The sequence below is a fragment of the Parambassis ranga genome, chromosome 19 (genome assembly GCF_900634625.1).
Source record: "Parambassis ranga chromosome 19, fParRan2.1, whole genome shotgun sequence".
In the NCBI taxonomy this organism is placed as follows: domain Eukaryota; kingdom Metazoa; phylum Chordata; class Actinopteri; family Ambassidae; genus Parambassis; species Parambassis ranga.
In genome coordinates, this window is record NC_041039.1 from 21,751,460 (window position 1) to 21,772,217 (window position 20,758).

The 20,758-nt window shown below is 41.7% G+C and overlaps 2 protein-coding genes across 2 annotated transcripts; one reads left to right on the forward strand and one right to left on the reverse strand.

Annotated features, from left to right (window-relative positions):
• Positions 1 to 3,555: 3,555 nt before the first annotated feature.
• Positions 3,556 to 14,082, reverse strand: rassf9 (Ras association domain family member 9). Its single transcript, XM_028431955.1, has 2 exons — positions 13,463 to 14,082; positions 3,556 to 6,519 (listed from the first exon to the last, which is right to left on the reverse strand). The coding sequence occupies exons 1-2, from the start codon at positions 13,507 to 13,509 to the stop codon at positions 5,271 to 5,273; spliced, it is 1,296 nt and encodes a 431-aa protein (XP_028287756.1). The 5' UTR covers positions 13,510 to 14,082; the 3' UTR covers positions 3,556 to 5,270.
• An 814-nt stretch (positions 14,083 to 14,896) lies between these two features.
• On the forward strand, positions 14,897 to 20,723 carry nts (neurotensin). The gene is made up of 4 exons (XM_028431988.1): positions 14,897 to 15,714; positions 16,508 to 16,569; positions 18,703 to 18,906; positions 19,996 to 20,723. Exons 1-4 carry the CDS (start codon positions 15,654 to 15,656, stop codon positions 20,137 to 20,139), a joined length of 471 nt encoding a protein of 156 aa, XP_028287789.1. The 5' UTR covers positions 14,897 to 15,653; the 3' UTR covers positions 20,140 to 20,723.
• The last annotated feature ends 35 nt before the right edge of the window (positions 20,724 to 20,758 follow it).

Consider the following 20,758-nt stretch of genomic DNA (forward strand, 5'->3'; position numbering starts at 1 on the left):
AAATAATCAAAATTTCAATATTGTGTTTTAATTTAAAAAATTAAAGAAAATATGTCTTTTAATTTAATTAATTAAATAATAAATTAAATTTATTTTAAAAATCTATTTCTATATTATTTGAAATGTGATCAAAATATTATTCTAATAATTCTAGTGTGGACTGGACTGGTCCACAAATGCAGAGGCAATATACAGGAAGGGACAGAGTCGCCTGTATCTACTGAGGAGGCTCAGGTCCTTTAACGTCTGCCAGACCATGCTGCAGATGTTTTACCACTCTGTGGTCTCCAGCGTCATCTTCTACGCTGTAGTGTGCTGGGGCAGCAGGATGAAGACGGCCGACACCAACAGACTCAACAGGCTCATCAGGAAGGCTGGCTCGGTACTGGAGCTGGAGTCTGTGGTGGAGGTGACAGAGAGGAGGATACTGAGGAAACTCCTCAGTATTCGTAACAACACGTCTCACCCCCTGCACGACACACTGCTGTCCTACAGGAGCACATTCAGTGGTAGACTGAGACTACCGAGGAGCAGCACAGAACGCCACAGGAGGTCCTTCCTGCCAGTGGCCATCAGACTGTATAACTCCTCCCCTTTCTGTAGGGAGAAGCGCTAGATAATCATGTCAGGCATCACTGTCATTCCCTCCACTGGTCTATATTTATGTTTACTTAGCACCTTACATCTCCATATTTGTATCCATGTATCATATATTGTGCTCATACTGCGTACTGTACTCTTATTTTGGATTATAGTGACACTTATACTCTTAGACTCTGTACTTAACTGCATTTAATGTAACTTGATACCTCTGGCACAAGAATTTCCTTCGGGATGAATAAAGTTTTATCTTATCTTATCTTATCTTATAAAATTGCTGATTTGATCTTACACAAGCTGCTTACTTCAGGTTGTGTAATTTGTTCTCAGCTCTAATAAAAACTCCATCTAAAGGCTGTTGAAAAGTGCTAATTGCCAATTAGTTTTGAAGCTGCATCAACGGTGAAAGCTGCTCAGAGATAAAACACACTATAGCCTCAACAGACTTTACATACAATAAGCTACACTTCCTGACTCTTATCTCATTGCTTCCTTTGTGCGTGCAAACAGGTTGAGATTACAGCCCTAAACGTTGTTTAAATTTCAGCTCGCCTCTGCAGCATTAGAGCCTCAGCCAATGAGTGGTTATGGTTTACTCAGACTGCCCAGTTGTGGTAGGTGTGAGGGCTGAACAAAGACAGGTTAGCAGTCAGCCTAATTGTCATTTTGGTAGATGTAATTATTGGTGTCAGCAAACACCGCTGCGAGCTGGCAACTCTTTGAAATGCTGATGTGCAGCAGAGAGGGGAGGTAAACATGAGCAGCACCGAGAGGTGAAGTCACTGTGCAGCACCTGAGTTTGTGTTTAAATACTGATAGTTTTCATTTATAGTCCCATGCCTCTGTCACATCTGCAACAAGTGGAAATACACACCCCGAGCTTTGTGGGACTTATTTTTGGTGCCTCAGTGGTCTAGTATACGAAAAAGTGCAGGAAAGGTCCTCGGTCAAACTCGTTTCTCTCATTTCTCTCATTTCATTATTTACGGCTGTGTGAGAACAGCAGGTGCCTCAACACGCCCCAAAGTCAACTAATCAGGTGAAGTGAATTTGCTTTTAAAACCTCTCGGAGACTTTTTCCTGCCGAACCTGAACAAAGGGTTCTAAACGGGGTTCTTCTTTTCTGATCTACTCTTAAATTCCCCACGCTATTTAAATATTTGTTGCTCATCCTCATCAGTTTGTTCTTTCCGGTGAAGTCCTTCAGAGAGTGAGAATGATCAAGAAATGGAAGCTGTGAGAATTTAAATTCACAGCTCAAGTGGTGAGAATCTGCTCTGTGTGAAGCTGTGGCTTTAGGTTATTGCTGCTTTGTGATTGACTGTGTGTGTGCTGTGACCACACTTTAAGACTTTGGGAAGTATCCCGCTCTAGCAGGAATGATTTTTTTCCTCAATCTGAACAGCGCAAAAGGATTGATTGAAATCTGGTTCACTGAAATCCGCTGACTGACTGTCCCCAATCTGAACGGGGTCAGGGGCCAGGAAAGTATTGTTAGGCCGCACCACCATCAGACAAACCCCTGCATGTAAATAGTGCTATAGCACAGTCTTCCTCCATCAGTCTCACAGCAGCCTCTGACAGACCTGTGTGATCCTCATCTATCCACACACAGCTGAAGGTGCTGCGTCCAGATCTGGTGGCAGCTGAGGACATAATACACTGTCATCTAGCTCAGAGGAACCGAATCTTTCCATATGAAGAACCAACCATCAGTCAGGGTGGAAGGTAAGGGAGCCAAACATGAGTACTACAGATATATTCTTTCATGATTCACTCTGCTCTCTGCACAAACTTCTTCAAGACTTTTTTTTTTTTTTTTACACTTTTCACATCTCACTCCCAGTTGCTCCATCTTAATGTAAAGCCAGAGATATAAGGCAACATTTAATTAAGCAACAACTATCACCAAAAGTAAATGGACACGAGGTGAAGCAGATGTCACATCATGACACCAGAAAAACATCAGCTGGAAACACTGAGCGGCTTTCCATGTAAAATGTGTTTAATGTTACGAAGTTGTGTGTTTTACGAAGATCTTTACCTAATCCCGTAACCCATTTAATGCCCCATATAGTGTACAATGTATGCTAATTTTCCAAACAACAACAGATCTGGAACGCTTAAAAGAACCAGAACATTGTGGGTGAAAATTGGGTACAAATCAGCCTTTGAAATTCTGTGAAATCCTTCTTTTTCTTCACTGGTCGGCTTTAACTTTCAATAAAGCCTGTTGACTGTAAAACTTTAGATCCCTCCTCTGCGTCCACTTGGCTTCTGGCTGAATAACAGATTCATTTATTCAACATTCCTTTCACCTATTGAGTTCTGAGTCTAAATTTGCATTAGAATATAAATTCCTGGAAATGCCTTTTTTTCATTTAGTGCGTCTGTCGGTGCAGCAAAATCTACTAGAAACACAGTCATAAACCTCCCGTTCCATTAACGGGTGTGGGGGCACCGGCGCGAGATTGTTCACATTGTAAGCTCCCCGGCCTTTCATTCTTGGTTATTTAGTAGCTGGAAGCAAGTGATGGAGGAGGCAAGGGAGGGGGTTTAAGCAATTAGTGTGTGAAATAGATATCCTCTGCTTTTCCAGCCAGCAGCCCTGCTCTGCCCCGAGTACAAAGTGTTAGTCTGTCAGCACTACCCTGACGTGAGGAGAGTGCTCACCGTTGTTTGTGCTTGTCTGGCGACCATCTCGTCTAATTATATGGTGCAGTGACTGAAGAAAGGCGGTGGTAGTGGTGATGGTGGGAGTCACAGGCTGCTGTGTCATTTCTCTCTGGTGACTCAGTGCTTTGAGGATTGAGGATATTGAATGTTTGGATTGAAGAGCGGCGAGAAAATCAGCAGCAGTGTTTTGATTTATTTACAGTATTAGTCTTTATTATGAAAGTTAAAATGTACAACACATATGTGTGATTTGTTTGGTACAGCAGACAGTGTGGTGTTTGATACATGCTTTTTCATAAAAAAATTATCTGTAAAATAAACTTAAAGGATAAATAAATAGTCTTATCAAACTATCTTTAAAAACTGTGCCTGTCACAAGAATTATTTACACTACTTACAGTGAACTCTACATCCAAACCTATCTGTTTTAATATAAAACATTAATGTGAACAAAGAAGTGCTTCATAAATAGAAGGAGAACTTTAAAAAAAGGGCAGATATCATACATTCATGTTTATCTAGTGTGCCACAGGAATATAGCTTTTTAAATTAACTACGCCTGGAACATCTTTTTCTAATTTTACCTGAAATTTGGAAACCTGCATGCTGTAATTTGTGCATTCTGCACACAGTTCTATGTGTTGTCTGTTACAACCAAGCCAATGTGGAAGTGTGAAAAGTTACAGTTCACACTGCAACCACTAGAGGCTGGCTCCAAAAGTGAGTCAATCCTCAAGTCATGTTAAAATATCCAGCGTCACAGCAGAAATAAACATGTTTACAGCCTGGTTCATAAAAACAACTCTGTTCTAACTTCACTTCTAGTGCCAAATGTACGTGGAGGGAATTTTTCTAATTCTGTTTCTAATTCTAATTTTTATTATACTCTCTAAAAATTACACATAGTTATGGAGGTTAGCACTTTAAATGACAGGCCCTCTTTGTCCATATTTGGAGCATTGGCGGACTGTGACGCTGCCACTGACTGAGCCTCAAAACAGCTCTTCATAAACAAATGGGCGACGTCACAGAGGCTTTGTCCATAGTTTCACTGTCAGTGGTTACAATCTGCATCAAAATGTGTAACAGCTACACAAGAGTGACAAAACTGCAGTTCCATGAATGGCCACTAGAGGGTGGTTACCAGAGTAAGTATATCCTCGCAGACCATATTTAAGCCCTTGCTGAAATATGGAACAAATAGGGGGGTGACCACTTTGTGCAACAGGTCCATCTCAGACTTGTAGCTATTACAAGCTCTTTTTATTAAAGAGAAATCAGAGAAACCTGCTAACGGTGGTGGCTCCATCTTTAATCGTCTGCGATCTCTATAGTCTATATTAATGTGGGTCCATGAGTTAAGTTCTTTGTGTTGTGCTGCTGCTCACCATTCTCAGTCACCATTTAGGGTAAGAATGTACAAAAAAAGAGAACTTATCATGGATGGTTTGGCTGCTGTGTAGCTGCTACACATTTTGGCCTTTCCATCCAAACCTGTGTTGTAATTTTGCAACACTTAGAGCAGATCTTGATGATATTTTTCCTCCAAAGAATCTAGTTTACTGAAGGAATCAGAAATCTGTTTGGAAAAATCTACATGTATAAAACTGATCTAAATATTTAACTGAATACCAGCAAAAAGTCACTTTTGATCATAGTTTGACAAATATTTCCTTGATTCATCAAGAAGCCAATAAAATAACAAATAAATATGTGCATATGGAGTTCCTTTTTTCTTTTTTTTTAACCACTGGTGATGTTCTTAAATTGCTTGTTTTGAGAAATAGAAGAAGCAGCAAAACATTTGAGAAGATAGAAAATCTCGCATTTGAAAAGAAATAAGCATGTATGAACATGAGCCAAAGTCACATGCCGTGGTATACATCATCTAGTTTAATCTCAGTGTGTTACCTTTCAGACAGCTCTAAGACTAATACATAGGTGTTGGGTGCTGCCGCCTATAGAACAATGAATTACTGGGGCAGCTGGGTTCTTCAAACATCTGTGTCCAGTGGGGGAGGGAAGTCGAGACACGGTGACAGTGAGTCCTGGCTGTGTGTGGAGCTAATCCCGGTGTCTGAGTCTGTGTCTGTAACGTCGAGAGGCGACAGGCTGTGTTTGAGCTTCAGTGTCTGGGAGACGCTGCACTGAGTCTCAGTTTTCAGAGGGACAGCTATGGGCTTCTTCTCCTCTGTGCTGTCTATGATCTGCAGCGAGTTGAGCTGAGCAGCCAGCTGCCAGCACTCCTGGTCCATGGAGACCAGTGTACTGTCAAAGGACTTCAGCTGCTTGTCTATTTCTGCTGTTTGGTTGTGAAGGGACACTCCGGTGAAGAGGCTGTGTTTGAGTTCCTCCTGCAGCCTCTGGAGTTCAGCAGTATAAAGCGAGTCATCAGAGGAGATCCAGGAAGCTGCTGCGGCTCCTTCCTCCTCCTCCTCGTCCTCATCTTGGCTCAAAGGAAAGTTGGCCCTCCTCAGCTCAGCGTCGATATCCCGGGACAGCTGGAGGATGAGCTCCTGGTGCCTATGAACCTGCATCTCCAGCTGTTCAACCCCATCACTGGTGTACAAGTACTCATGCAGTTGCTCCTCACTGTGTGCCTCCAGATTCAGACCACTAGCCTGAGCCTGTGAACTCTCAGGTTCTGCTTCTATCTGCACCTGCTGCTCAAACTGCTCAATCTCCAAATCCATGTCCCTCATCCGCTGAATCTGCTCCCTGATTGTGTGGTCCTGGTTGAGAATCAGCTGCACCATCCGGTCGATCTCGTCAGTGCCTGGGGAGCTCTTGCTCTCCTTGTGTAGTTTCTCCAACTTCCGGAAAGCTTTCTTCACCATGCGCTTTTGCTTCTCCGCTGGCAGAGATTGGGGATACTGAGCACGACTGTGCCTGACCCCTCTGGCCTTTCCACTCCTCTTAGTTGGCTGAGGCACAAAATCACTGGTTTTAACCAGAAAAAACTGGATGTGAGGTCTCTGATCACCCCAAGCATACCAGAGTCTCAGGATTCTGGTAAGAGGAGGCAAGGCCCTCTCAAAACCCTTCCACCGCTCAACCAGACAGAAGTCTTTAGGTTCCCCATGTAGGGAGCGCTTACTCTCGGGGACTGACTTGTGATCCTCCAGTAATGCCTGAATCATATCCGCACATGTCGTGTGCTTTGTTACTCCACAGACAACCTTCTCCTCATTGCAGACAGTAACTTGAATCTCCTTTCCTACCACAGGCTCTACGTCTTTTGTCCTAAGAAAGACAGAAAAAAACAGAGCTTAGAATTGTGGCTTTGGAATGGCACTTAACCCCTTAACACCCAGATTCACTTTAAGTAGCTTTACAGTTGTTAAAATCCCTTTATGCCACACAGCAAGCTCTGTGGTTTTATTGGCCTCTTGTTTAGAGGAAGAAACCTTCACATGATTTTCCCATAAATTCAGATCTTAAATTCTGTGGTGCCCGTATCTTGAACACAAATTCAGATAACCACACAAAAAGAGCCATGAAAAAGACCCTCAAAAACGCCTTTGAAAGTTAATTTTAGACAAGCTAGCAACCTGGCACATGTGAGTGTTGGTCCAGACAGACAAATGCACTAGATAGATTGCAGGTTTTTGTAGGTCATGTCTGCACATTTTAAGCTGCCCATGTGTAGTTTTAAAGGTTGGAATCACAATAACATGCAACCAGACCTGGACGTGCTGCTTTTAATGAACATTTATTATAACCTTGGTGACAGCTTGTACTTTTATGTTACATCAACACACAATTAATGACCACATGGTGGTGAAACATATGGCTAATTAGTAAAGAATAATAATACCTACAAGGATACTAAAAAAGAAGGTTCAGCTTTAGCCTGAAGCACATTAACTATGCATGAGGCACAAACCTCACTGGAAAACATAGGCCCACACTGAGCTTAACTCTACTTCATTAACTCCTGAATAGAAGCAATGCATGTAGCGGATATTCAACCTTTTAACTACTGTAAACAACACACTTACACTTACAGGCCACCTCAAAATCATCAGGTTTATTTCACTTTTCACCTTACACCTGCAAGTTTAAAATAATATGCAGACTTCCACAACATGAAGTCTACAAGCTGACACATCTGTGGGTGACTGGCCTGTCAAGAAATAGACCCAAAACACAAATTCTACAGAATCAACAGTAAAAGTCTTTGAAAGAACAGATTACTGAGCCGAAAGGGTAAATAAATAATGGATTACTTCCCTCACAAAATAAGCAGTTGTTTCCTGTTACAACAACACAGCAATCAGAATTTTCTAATCTACTCTACTTTGTAACATGTGACCAATCACTAGTAAACAAAGCAGCCAGTGACCATGTCCTGTCAGTTCTTTAACCTCAGTCAATGCTGAATTTGAACAGAAATGGTTGATAACTGTGGCTAAGATGGCAATAAAGAGAAAGCAGGATGTGGCTGAGATGCCACAGATGTGAACAGGTTGTCTACTTAGCATCAATGTGTGTCCAATGCTTAGCCTTAGTTGTTTTTCTTTCTTCCAAAATTAGTTTTAAGAGAAACTGCAGTAAAGTAAGGAAAGAGACAAAGGGAATGACATTTAATAAATGTCTTAACGTGAACCCAGGATAGTAGCACTGACCCCTCCAGGACAGGATATTTCAACCTTTAATGATGAATGGTGCCTTGTTTAAAACAGTTAAAAATAGCTGTCATGCTTCCTGAAAGCACAGAATTGCAGCCTACGGTCTAATTCTTTTGTAGTAGATGTTTTCATGAATGGGTCCTACTTTGATGGTTTCCCATTAGGTCAATGAGCAGAAAACTGCATTCTCTCTTTTGGGCTCCCTGGCTTGATTCTATTAGACTGTTACTCACGGCCTTATGATCATTTAATGCTTCAGTTCAGAGGCTATTTAACTCCCAGGCCCTCATTACCTTTATGTCTGGGCCGTAAAACTTGTTCAAAAATTGACCTCTGATGGGTCGCCGATATCCATTTTTTACATACCTAATGGACCACCGGTAATATCCAAGACCTAATATCCGAGCATTAAATGATAGGCACCGGCAATGCAGACAGCCACCAGTAATCAAATAAGTAGATAACATCGCCAGACGTTTCAATTTGATTTTAGGATAAAGAATGATAGATTGTGCATTATTTATATCAAAGATAACATGTTGGGAATCTTTCTGAAAATCCTGTGTTAACTCTGACGTGCTGCAGCTGTCTGCCAAGTTTCTGTCCGGGTGAATTACTTAAAATTAAAGGTAAATCCTTCCCTGAAATCAAAAAAATAAGTGACACATAATACTCCTATAATTATAGACAGTTCAATCTATCAGAAAGATTATCTGTATAATATCAGCAGGAGACAGAAAACACTAAGACTCCTGCTTGAACACTGAACTGCAGGCTGGTGTTGTGGGTTGAAGGAATGTTGATCTGTGGTTTTGGAGCCCAGCAGGCAAAGCGTCAGTAATCTGTTAACAGTAATAAATCACAGTAATGTTCTTGTAATCCTGGATAATGTCAAGTTTCATTGAAAATAAGTTCACAGAATTACTTTTAAATAACTGTATTTGTGCTTTTAATTTAATTTTTAAATTAAAACACAATTAAAGCTGATTTCAAAAGTGCAGCGAGCTATATTTACAAAAAGACATAAACAAACCTTGAGATTAAAATCAGACACTAAGTGTGTTCAGCCCGGCTATCAAATGTTTGTCGGCCCGGTATGCAGTAATGACTTCAGATCTGAACCTTGCATCATGTAGCTGCTGTTTGTTGGGATAACCTTGCTTGACTGCAGCTCATGTTAGCCACAGATTGCCATGAGGGAGGGAGGGAGGGTGGGTGAGACAAAAATACACAGCCTAAGAAGATGATCACCTCATGCACACACATCCCGGCCCTGCCTGCACTAAGATATAAAGTATTCATCAAAGGGCACAACCTAAATGCTGCATTATCTCTCAGATTGTAGAGGCTGATAGAAGTCTGTTTAGGTTCCCACACGGTGTGAAAACACACAACTGGAGAGCGCTGTGTAAACCGCTGGTGAATAAGGTCTCAGGAATGCAATAGATACAATGCAAAAACGCGCTGGTTAATGGTTACTGAGACCCTTGGCAAAGCAAATACCTGAGCTATGTGCAGGCCAAACAAATCCAACAACGCCTCTGGCATTCATAGACAACAGCTATGATGACTTTGACCTCAGAATTTCCCAGCGAACGCTACTACAGCACGAGAAGGGAAAAACAGTGGGTGTACAGACTGGCCACACCTGATGCTGCAACACAATGCAATACAAAAACACAACAGCTCATCAACACTTGATGTGTTTATGCTTCTTGTAATGGTTAAATTGAATTGAAGGAGTACAAAACAAAGCTTTGTTATTGTTCACAAGAATTTTGTGTACAACTCCTGAAGTGCTCTGCCATGCATGAGTAAAAGTGTTGACATTCTATACCGCTGTAGAACAAATACTTTCTACAAATCTAAACAGACTGATATGACAAACATATTCATGTGTTCATTTCTGAACACACAGGTGAATAAACATGCTCTGCATACAATTGGGTATTTCAGAGAGGGGGGCACAAGCCCTCATCTGTGCAGGAAGAGGTTACAGCGCGGTGGGGAAACACCTGTATTTGTCCTGGGCCACAATCACCGACGCTCAGGCAACATCCTGCCGCTGCAGCTCAATGGACAGAGAGGGGAAGGAGGGAAAAATGGACTCCATATCAGCTGCTACGGTCTGTTTTTAGCTTTACGCTAATGTGAAGAAAGTGTTAACAAATGTATGTTAGTCTAAGGTTTCTAATGCACGAGCAACAACGCGACCAGAACACCTACTACTGAAAAGAACTCTATAGGCTTGGATGCCAAAAAAGGTTTGGTTTAAGAAGTGTGTTTACACTGAATTCCAGACTAACAAACCATATCACTGGAACTTCTTCAAAAACGTTACAGGAGGACAAACAGTCAGAGATTAATATCAGTCCTCGAGGCTGCCAAAACCCTTAACACAGCCTGCCTGATTGTATCGCAGCTAATGCTCTCATAAGGGCTGTCACTTTGGGTGCCATTTGATATTCATAGCTTGGGATTAAGCTGCTGTTCCAGACTCAACAAATGAGGGTGCCCTCATAGGTCACAGCTTTCAGTGGTCGTAATAAACTCTAACTTTTTATGTAGCAGTGGAATATAAGGATGTGTGAAACAAAGGCTCCCGTCACAGGAGGATGGATGCTGCACACTGTGAATGACGCAGGACGGGTTAGACCTGACCCTCACGTCACGCTCGAGTGAACCCAAGAAACCTGAGCAGACCCACTTGACCTGAGGTTGAACCTCAGGTTGAAGCTGAAGATACAGAGTGAGGCATCAGACATGTGGGAGGAAACCACATTTTAATTGCAGGAATTTCGGCACAAGTTCCTACGTGGGAAGATGACGTTACAGCACCGCGGCGGTGGTGGTGGCACGGCTCTCCGCTATTGTAATGCTCATAATGATGACCTTGTAGATCCTGGTAGACATTAACAATTCCCTCTTGTGTCATAAATTTGCGAGCTACAAGTTACCACAGAGGTTCGCATTCAGGTGCTTTGAACAAGTCGTAGCAAACGACAGAATTACAGCTCTCCATTGTTTCAACATGTTTTCTCAGATCAATAGTGATAAGATGCAGATATTTCCAACTGGTACAAAACTTAGCGAGCAAATGGGTGCGAAAGAATGAAAACACTAAAACAAAAACTCACAAAAACTTTCACACATTGAAGTCAAGAGATGTTAACATGTGGTGAAATGTTTCTCATGGCAACTCTTGAAACACTTCTCTACCTACAGTGGCAGGAATACTTTGGCATATCCATCTCTCTGCCACCTCAATTCAAAGTCCAATGAATCTTGGGACTGAAAAGTTACAGCTTTGTCAGTCAACTCTTAGGGCTTTAAACGCATTCTTCTTTCTCTCCTTTCAGCAGCAGACATTTTAAATAATGCCTCTTATGGTGGCACCAGAACAAAGGTCAGGAGATCATGATATATGAATGAATGTTTATAGCAGGTAATGAAATTATTGTAAGGATATTTTTAACTTGTTGAATCTGCTCATTGAAGTCACACTGCTATAGTTAAAAATATATCCCCTATAGCTGTAATCCAATTGTAAATTAACCCTTTAGAATGAGTGGGAAGATGTCAGACACATAACCTCTGCTTTGTTTTCCGTACAGTAAATGTTAATACCATCGGATTTTTAAAGGAATACCATACGTTGGCATTCCCTGCACCAATCAGAGCAGCTCTCAGGCAGACCCTTATTTTATTTAATCATGTATGAAAAGGATGGAATGTGAAAATAATGAGAAATCTACTGTGTTTTTTTCTCACAAACACATCTGGGAACACAAGGGAGGAACAACCCCAGGACAGGAGCTGCTTCCTCTGGCTCTTATCTGAAAGAGGAAGAGGGATAGTCGAGGAAATAACATCACTTTTCTATCTGGATATGTTGATCTCTGGGATGACTCCCTCTCTGATAGGCATCTGTGAGCAGAGACACAACACACCCCTTCCCATCTCTCCTTTTCCCTCAGTGAAAACACCCACCCACCCCCCCTTATTATCTTCGCCCTCCCCCACTCACTCACCCACCCCTTCAGCAGGTCTGTGAATCACCACATGAGCATTGTTGTTGATTGAAAATGAATGACTCTTCTTCATTGAGGCCTGCTATTCTGTATCAACAATGATATTTCAGTAGCTGATTGGCCCTGCTGTGATGCTGCAACTGTGTTTAAGTACAACAGGTCACTACATGGCTTTGGTCAGATGTGTCACTGTCTGGCAACCATTTTCTTTCAAAGTCCTTCAGCAGCCTGCAGGTGCCAATTCACCGTAACATTTCCGTCACACATGATGGATGATGGCAAAGAAGAATTGCACGGCATCGTGTGATTCTTTGTATCTGCAAAAATGTTGATGTCTTACTTGAAACTCCACTTCTTGCCATTCTTTGGCACACATCCAGCTCAATGTTTGAGTGCTGCGAGTGAGAGCCAGCCTCTGAAACCAAGCGTTTGACATGTCTGCAGATCTAAACACTTGAGATAATTACAGGTGCTGCAATGGTAATTACTATGCAACACACACCAAAAAAATAAAAAATAAGACATCCACTGGAGACAACTTCAGTCAGACTGTTTGAAGGATCAAAGATAATTCATCTCACTTGTGTGTGTGAAGTGAAAAAAACATCCATTCTGCTGCTGGTGCCACTGTCAAAGTGGTTTTTACTGTAATTTAGCATAAAAGCCTTTTTTATTTCTGAACTTAATCCAGGAATTTTTTTTCCTTGTGCAGAGTTTGGTGGTAAATGAGCGCATTAGTGAGTAAAGCTAATAAAAAACAAACTACTTGTGCTCTCCTGATCCTGCTCTTGCCAGCATGAATCCTGCGAGGGATTGGACCGTGACCCAGATACACTGAAAGAGAAACTCTGTTTACCAACTACAGTAAAGTCTGCATTCAACGGTCCAAACAGAGCGCTGCTTGTGGCTCAGTAAAATCTCATTTTCCCACCTTTTCAAAGCTACGGCCCAGCTGCAACCAGAGGCACATCAAAAGGCCCTTGGCTATGGGCACTTAAGAGAATTGCTAAAGCAAATTGTGCACGTGTTGATGACAGGATCTCTCTGGCAACATGAAGTGGGCATTTTTCTGTGCCTCTACTGTCTCTGATGAAAAATAACATCTTTGTGGTTATTACGGTGCTGGAGGAGGCCAAAGCCAATATACACTGATCTATGTATGAGCAGTGTTTTCTCCAAGGTTTGAGCTTCACCATGAGTCAAAACATGTAATATTTATGATAAAAAGGTATATTATTGGAGGCCCTCCTTCTCCAAATGCACGCATTCCTACAATTCCCCCTTAAATACAGACATGTTTAATAAAAATGTGTATATTAAGCCAGTTTATTTACCTATTTACAACTGAATGACACACTGCTGTGTTCTTCTCATATCATATTAAATATTAAACCCCTGAACAACTTTCACGTCTCCCATTGCGCACCGCGTTGCGCGCTATTCTCCCCCTTAACAGCGCCTTCCAAACACCCAACACACACACAACAGGTTTCACGAAGACTCACACTCATCTCACAAACTTACTTGTTTTTCAGTCGAGCCTTTAAGAAGTTTTTCCCAAATGGAGCCATGACGCGTGAAAAAAAAGAGAAAATCACACACCAGCGATCCGGAGCGCGTTACAGTCCACGCATGGCAGGATGTCGGAGAAGTTAATGGAATGTTTCTGGAAAGTTGAGGGTGTCCCGGTTGAAACTCTGTCCGCCCCATCCGAAAAGCGGAGGGAGGTGTTTCCTACAGCCTGCTGAGGATTTAGTGGTGAAACTCTGCCCCCTTCCACCTGCAGCAACAACCTGACAAAAGACCAAGGAGACCATGATGACACCGGAGTGTGTGCATGACAACGTAACGTCCTTTTTATGCATTTACTTAAATGTATCCATATAAATACAAAGCAAACAAACAAAGTGATTATTGATTTATTAGACTGCAAACAAAAGCTACAAAGAGGCACAAAGTTGTGTGAAAAGTGTTCAGTGTGCAGAAAGTGTAACCTCAGGGGTCTGGGAACTGTCTCCCTCTCTCTCCCTCTCTCTCTGCTGGATTCAGATGACAAAGATGAAATTCAGAAATCAGAGGAATGCAGCCTGCTTTAACTCAGGCACCTGCTGGACACAACGGATCTGAAGTGGTTCCAACTAGATTATTATACTACTCTACTTTATTTGTGAAAGCTAGACAAATAAAGACAGAGCACTGAGACTGTTGTGCCACACTTAAGTAAAAGTAGAAGTGCCTCATCACAATCCTACTTAAGTAAAAGTCCTAAGTTACTTTTAAATGTACTTAAAGTATTAAAAGTAAAAGGTACTCATGCACTGAATTATTTCCATTGCAAAGGATCTGAACAGGTTAAAATAATCAAAGAAATCATCTTAAATTAAAATGGACCATGTGTAGTTAATGTACATGTTCAGTCCAGAAGCAGCTGTGGACAGGTCTGTGTGTCATGAGGCAGGCTGTGGGCATCAAGTGAACAGAGAGGCTGCTGATAACAAACAGGCATTCAGCATTTTTACTGTGTCAGTGTTCCTGCTGTAGATTCATGTTATGATTCATGTTAATCAGACATTAATGGATGGACCTGTGTTAGCAGACAGCAGCTAACAGTTAGTAACTAGTAGTAACTAGTAACTGAGCCAGTAAATGTACTTGTAACTACAGGCATTGTAGAAATGTAGTGGAGTAGAAAGTACAGATACTAGCTGCAAAATGTAATGGAGTAAAAGTATAAAGTATGCACTATTATTTTTACTTAAGTAAAGTATAAATACATAAAAATTTACTTAAGTACAGTAACAAAGTATAAATACTTAGTTACATTCCACCACTGAAAATGCATGAAGAAAATGGGAATTTAAATGGCTACACTGACATGTTCATGATCATGCAATATTATTAAAAGTGCCCATAAAAAAATCAAGAGATCATTTTACACTTATACAATATAGGCAGCATTTTATTTGTGTTTTAAATCTAATGGAACGGGTCGTTAGTGGGACTCAGTGTCTGGTAGCCTAGACGACCACCTGTTGAATGAAGAAGCAAAAAAGAAAAATGTGTTGTTTCTCAAAAATAGTGACAACAGAAAGAGTGAGTCTGATTCGTGCTGCCTCCCACATCACCCCTGCAAACCATCCCTGAGAGACAAGTGCAGATCAGTCCTCAGACTGCATGCATTCATCAAGAGGAAATAACCAAATCTTCCAAAAACCTTGACGCAAAAAACCTTTCGCCTGATGATGCCGATGTGACGTCTGATGAAACGATGACACAGTGGCAGGTGGAGGGGTGTGGGTGGAGGTGGGGAAGGAGAAGAGATGATAGCAAGAGGGATAGGTGGATGGATGGAACAAGGAGGGGGGGTGGGGGTGTAAGTGGGTGGGAAGGTGGGAATGGAGATGAAGAGAGGGAGAGAGGGGAGTGAGAGAATGATTCTCTGACATCACATTGGCTCTTATATATACTGAGGGCATGGAGCCCACTGCACTCCACATCCAGCCTGAAAACTGCAGAAGAACGTTTGGATCTAGAAGAGAAGAAGAAGAGAAAGGAGAAGAAGCAGAAGCAGAAGCAGCAGCATCACTGTGCATCCCCTCTGCAGCTTTTAAAGTGTCTGACCCTTAACCTTATGGACTAGATTCCTCCTCCGGTGAATCCTTCAGCGTGGGACGCTTTCATTTTTTTGGCTTCTACTTCCTTTTCCTGAACAAAGATGCAGGCACAGTTGGCATGTATGCTTCTCCTCTGTTTTACGTACGGGGCACTTTGTACAGGTAAGCACTGGTGTTCTTTCAACAGGTTGTATGCCTCATTTTAAAGCAACAGAAGATGGTGGAAAAAAGCCACAGGTATAGCTACAGCATGCAACAGGTGCATCACAACACACATGTTAAAAAGTATCAGACAGTATTAAGGTTCAGATTTTACCATGTTTGTTTTTTTCTTTGCACCAAATGTGGAAACATAAGTAAATATGTCACAGTAATGTCTGCACCGATTCTACAAAAATTGCTTCTTACAGTAAAATACATTACAATCTTCTTATTTCTTGTGCCACAATTCATTAGACTTTGTAGGATTCAAGGAGTCAAATAACTTTGAAATCTAACCATACAGTTAATTTGAGTAAAACATGTATATATTTACAGGTTTTCCCCCTTCTATAGGCAAATATAAAACCCACAGTGATGTCTTATTTATGCTTTAGAATCCATAAAACATTCACACAGCTAAGGAGCCTCCAATAATTTCTACTATTTCACCAACTTTAAATGATCGCTTTCATCAGTACTCAATCCTTCATGAAAAAAAATGGATGATCAAATTAGTTTTGGGTGACGGCTGCATCCATCCACACTGGACGACTAAAGTGCTTTCAGATCAGAGCTCAGTGAGACTGGCATTAAATCAATAGCCTGCCACCTGTTGGAAGCTCGAATAACAAATTGTCTCTACAAATGCTGCAAATCACAGAAGAATCTGTGTGATTTATACAAACAAAGATTATTCTGTAATAACATCAAATTCAACGTCTGATCACATCTGGTTCTTCTTTTCCTCTGGCAGATGTTGAGCAGGAGCAGCGAGCGCTAGAAGACGAGCTTCTCAGCAGTCTCTACACTTCTAAGGTGGAGTATGCTTTTGTATGTGTGACATCAGAGAGTGTGAATTCAAAAAAGCTTCATCCCACCTGGTCAGCTAGTGACCCCAGTGGCCCCTCCACACACACACACACACACTCACAGACTGCACAGGTGTTTGCCTCAGCCTCACCTTCAGGTTGCATTCACGCTGTGTGGGAGATAAATTATTGACTATAAGAATATTAAGCTGCCTTTTTTTGTTCTGACTGTAAGTGAAACAAGCCTGTTTTTATTCAGTGAATATGTGCACATAAAAAAAATAAATGTAATCATCACTGCATTTGCTGCCGTCGTGGGCACTTCCCTTTGAGATGAGAAGAAAATAAGAGCCGAGGCTGAGGGAGGTAATTCAGTTGTAACTTTTAGATTTTTATCACATTTATCTGGCGGCGTGTGCTCAAGGCCGCACAAAGCTGAGGAATGAAGCTAGTGAAAGGGGAACTGGAGGCGCACGGAGACGGATGGCCGAGCCTAATAGAATTCAGATGGACCTGACAGCATCATAACGACACATCTTCCACCTCTCTCTCTCTCTCTCTCTTTCTCTGATAAATAACTGCGGCGCTCGTACGGAGACGTGACGGTGACAAATCAGCCATGTGATTCATTGCCGCTGATGCTCGGAGGTTGCTCAGGGGTGATGATTGTAATAATAATAACTTGCCGGATGACTGATTAAGTGCTCGAGAGGCTGGAAGGTGCAAGTATTGTAGAGAATACTTGCGGCTCTTTATCTGAACAATATATGGAATCATTTTTTTGTTGAATTGACTGACCTGCTCATCTTCTTCTCTTTTTATATGATTACACACAGGAGGTAGATTCTCTCTACTGAATATTATTACTACAACCAGGGCTCATCTGTTAGCCTAGCACTGGCCTGTGCACTGCTTATCAGAATCAGAATTACTTTATTGATCCCAGGGGGAAATTGCTTTCATCACACTGTGATAGGACTGAGCCTTTGCTTCAGTGTTAGGCTTCTTCTTATATCGACACAATTGATTACACGTCTCCACTAATTAGAAGTTACTGATTAACCAGTAATAAAGCAGAAGATCCATACTTACAATCTTTCAGGTGACCGGACAGCACAATTATAACCACACCTGGCCCCGCTGTCTGAAGTTAATTTAAACTAAATTAAAACCACAGAAGTCTTTGATGCGTGATTGATTTCCAAATGTCAGCAGCTTATGTTTGATCCCAGGTGTGTTGTTCTTTTGACGTCTCTACAGTTTTAATTAGCCACATGTCTGCCGCCTGACAAACAAAAAGGAGCCTGTGAGGCTCCTGCCTCTACAACTGCTGCTCATAAATGGCGCGAGCAAAGTGAGTAGTGGCTCGCGGCCGCTTACAATGACTAACAGGCGATGATTTCCCCTCGCCCTGCGAGTCTCTCTCCATCATCCTCGGTGACACCCAGAGGTCTTTGCCATATGCGACAAGGCGGGCCTAGGGGACCCAGCTTCAATATCTAGGAGCACTTACATTTGATTATAACACAACAGGCTGCATCTAGATGAGGCTAGATGTGACTTTAAAGATCCCTTTGGTTGTCAGAGTCTAATAAAAGTGGTTAGGAAATAGCAGACATATTTCTTAAGTGCTGTCCAAACGTATGGCAGGGATGCAGCAGTGCTCAAAATGAAAGTCTGCGTGGCTCTGAAAGGGAATTGTTCAACCTTTATTACAGTAGAAAATGGAGCACGTTATAGTGGCTGCGTGGGGAAAACTTCCAAAATAGCACTTATATGTATCAACTCATAAAACCAAAGCTATTGAGAGATGCTAAAAGAAATAAAATAAGAAGTTCAAGATAATCACAATTCACAATGATAAGCCATTATAGTGAGGGCATGTGATATCAGCCTATTTAAGTCTGGATCTAATGGTTGAAGCAGCATATTTATAACATTTTATTTATGTACTTATTTCCCATTCTGTCTGTCAACCACTCTCCCTACACATCCCCACCCAGAATCTATTTTGTTGTCAAATTTGGAATATTAATAAAAAACAATCACTTCCTGAATTCAATTTGCAACTTATTCATTTTTTAACCAGCTGACCCACCCTCTCCTCCACCTTCTCTCCTTCCTCATTTTTTTTTTGCAGATGAAACACAGTAAGCAGAGTGCCCCCTACTGGCGCGTGTCGCTGGCCAACCTGTGTAGGTTGCTGAGCAGCCTGCGACAGGAGGCATGGAGTGGCGAGGCGGAGGAGGAGGAAGGAGAGCTGAGGGAGGGCAGTCTCCAGCTGCTGGAGGAGCTGTACAGCCTGCAACACATCTGCCGAGCACTGCAGAGCCGGGAGGAGAGGGTGAGACGCACACACACACACAGACACACACACACAAAGACACACAGACAGCAGATAGCAGTATAAGAAGTCATTCTTTCGTTGCATTTCATGATATTTTTATTTTTCCTGCCACCCACACTATAAATGAGTTGTCTTTGGCTTTATTCTCTATATTTTACATGCATCTGGATTTATGAGTTTTAGAAATGTGATCAAAGTATGATCACCATCAGTGTTGAATGTGTTATTTCAGGTGTTAAAAGTAAAATGATGTATTTTTATTTTGAATCTCACATTCACTAGTTTAGAAGTCACCATTAGGATATATTTTGTATATTTTACTATGAGTTTACATAATACTACATGCTGGCAAATGACAGAAATGTATAAATATTGTTTAAATTCATTTAAGGACCAACTTCATTGTTTAAATACAAGTACAAGTCATGTCAAAGTACCTAGTTATTATTCAGAACCGCAATCTCATCTTGCATTTAGAGCTTTTATAAAATGGTGGACGACAATTATGCAAATTTAATTTTAAAAACCGTTTATCAGGCTACTTAATAGTTCTTCGCTGAGAGTAAGAGATGCATACAAAACAAAAAATAATCCAGTCAAGCCAATAACAGCATGTCCTGTCTGTTAATCCCCAAAACACATGTTCTTCACTGCACACACACACACACACACACACACACCTTACTCGAAATCTGGCAAACACACAGGAACCCGTGTATCCTCTCCCGGAGTAAACACACACCTCATTAAACCTCTGCTCACCTCCGCCTCCTTCACCTCTTCCTCGCTCCCCTCCATCATTGTCTCCTTTCCACTCCTGACACCTCACACAACGGCTTCCCCCTCCTCCCTTTTGGATTCTTAACACAACACCCGCAGATTAGCACCTGCTTTGCCATGCATGAAAGCACAGAGAGAGGGAGCAGTCGTTTAATCACAGATACACCGCTGTAGCTACCCATTACACTGCCACTCAGCAACAAAACATGTGTTTTTCTGTCATTCGTCCCCTCCACCCCTCCACACGTTGTGACACTCAACCCTTTGCTGTGTCTCTCTCCCTCTCTCCCCCACTCCCCCTCACAGCTACTCCAAGATTCTCTAGAATATTCAGAGGAGATCAGTGACACTCCGCTGAAACGAAAATCCCCCTACATACTGAAGAGGCAAACCGGGCACACCACCAAGTCCCGGAGGCCGTACATCTTGAAACGAAGTACAATTTACTGACAACCATCCCAGAGACCAAAGTGGCGTTTAAGTGACCATAAACTTTCTGTGATGATGTGATTGTATTTTTTTTCCTGCTCTCTGTCTTCTTGTAGCTGCAATGTTTTTCTTTTTCTTTTCCTGATGTCCTTTTTAACCAGTCAGACCCTTCGATTGTACGTCCAGCACTGAGGCCTGTCTTTAACCCTGCTCCTGAAAATAAACATCCTGAGCATTAAATAAACTGTGTATCTCTGAGAAACTGTATTTATTTACTCTATTTATTCACTGCACATTAAGTCTGTTTTGTTTCAGGATGTGATTAAAGGATTCACGACACAAAACCGGTGTGATGTGAAAATGTGTCTTGTTTTTTTATGATAAAAATAGAACTGCAGAGTTAAATAAGTGAAGAAAATAAGGGGCATTTTTTATGTAAATTGAACTTTATATTTGCATATCAGGATTAAATGTAGCTTCTCATTTAGAGGACAGCAAGGGTACGGGATGTCGTTCTTTGGTGAACAAAAATGGATGGCTGCCCTAAAAAGATCAATGTTTGCCTGTGTAATTACTCTGAAATCATGATTTTTATTTGTTGTGCAACATCAGGACATCCACATGGTCCACATGTAACTCC

What these genes read in the sequence shown, in the direction of transcription:
- rassf9 (XM_028431955.1), bottom strand. Translation starts at nt 13,509, where the DNA reads ATGGCTCCATTTGGGAAAAACTTCTTAAAGGCTCGACTGAAAAACAA. An exon ending in AAGGCTCGACTGAAAAACAA is followed by an intron (nt 6,520 to 13,462) that starts GTAAGTTTGTGA and finishes TGTCTTTCTTAG; the next exon opens with GACAAAAGACGTAGAGCCTG.
- nts (XM_028431988.1), top strand. Translation starts at nt 15,654, where the DNA reads ATGCAGGCACAGTTGGCATGTATGCTTCTCCTCTGTTTTACGTACGGG. An exon ending in GTACGGGGCACTTTGTACAG is followed by an intron (nt 15,715 to 16,507) that starts GTAAGCACTGGT and finishes TTCCTCTGGCAG; the next exon opens with ATGTTGAGCAGGAGCAGCGA. An exon ending in GCAGTCTCTACACTTCTAAG is followed by an intron (nt 16,570 to 18,702) that starts GTGGAGTATGCT and finishes TTTTTTTTGCAG; the next exon opens with ATGAAACACAGTAAGCAGAG.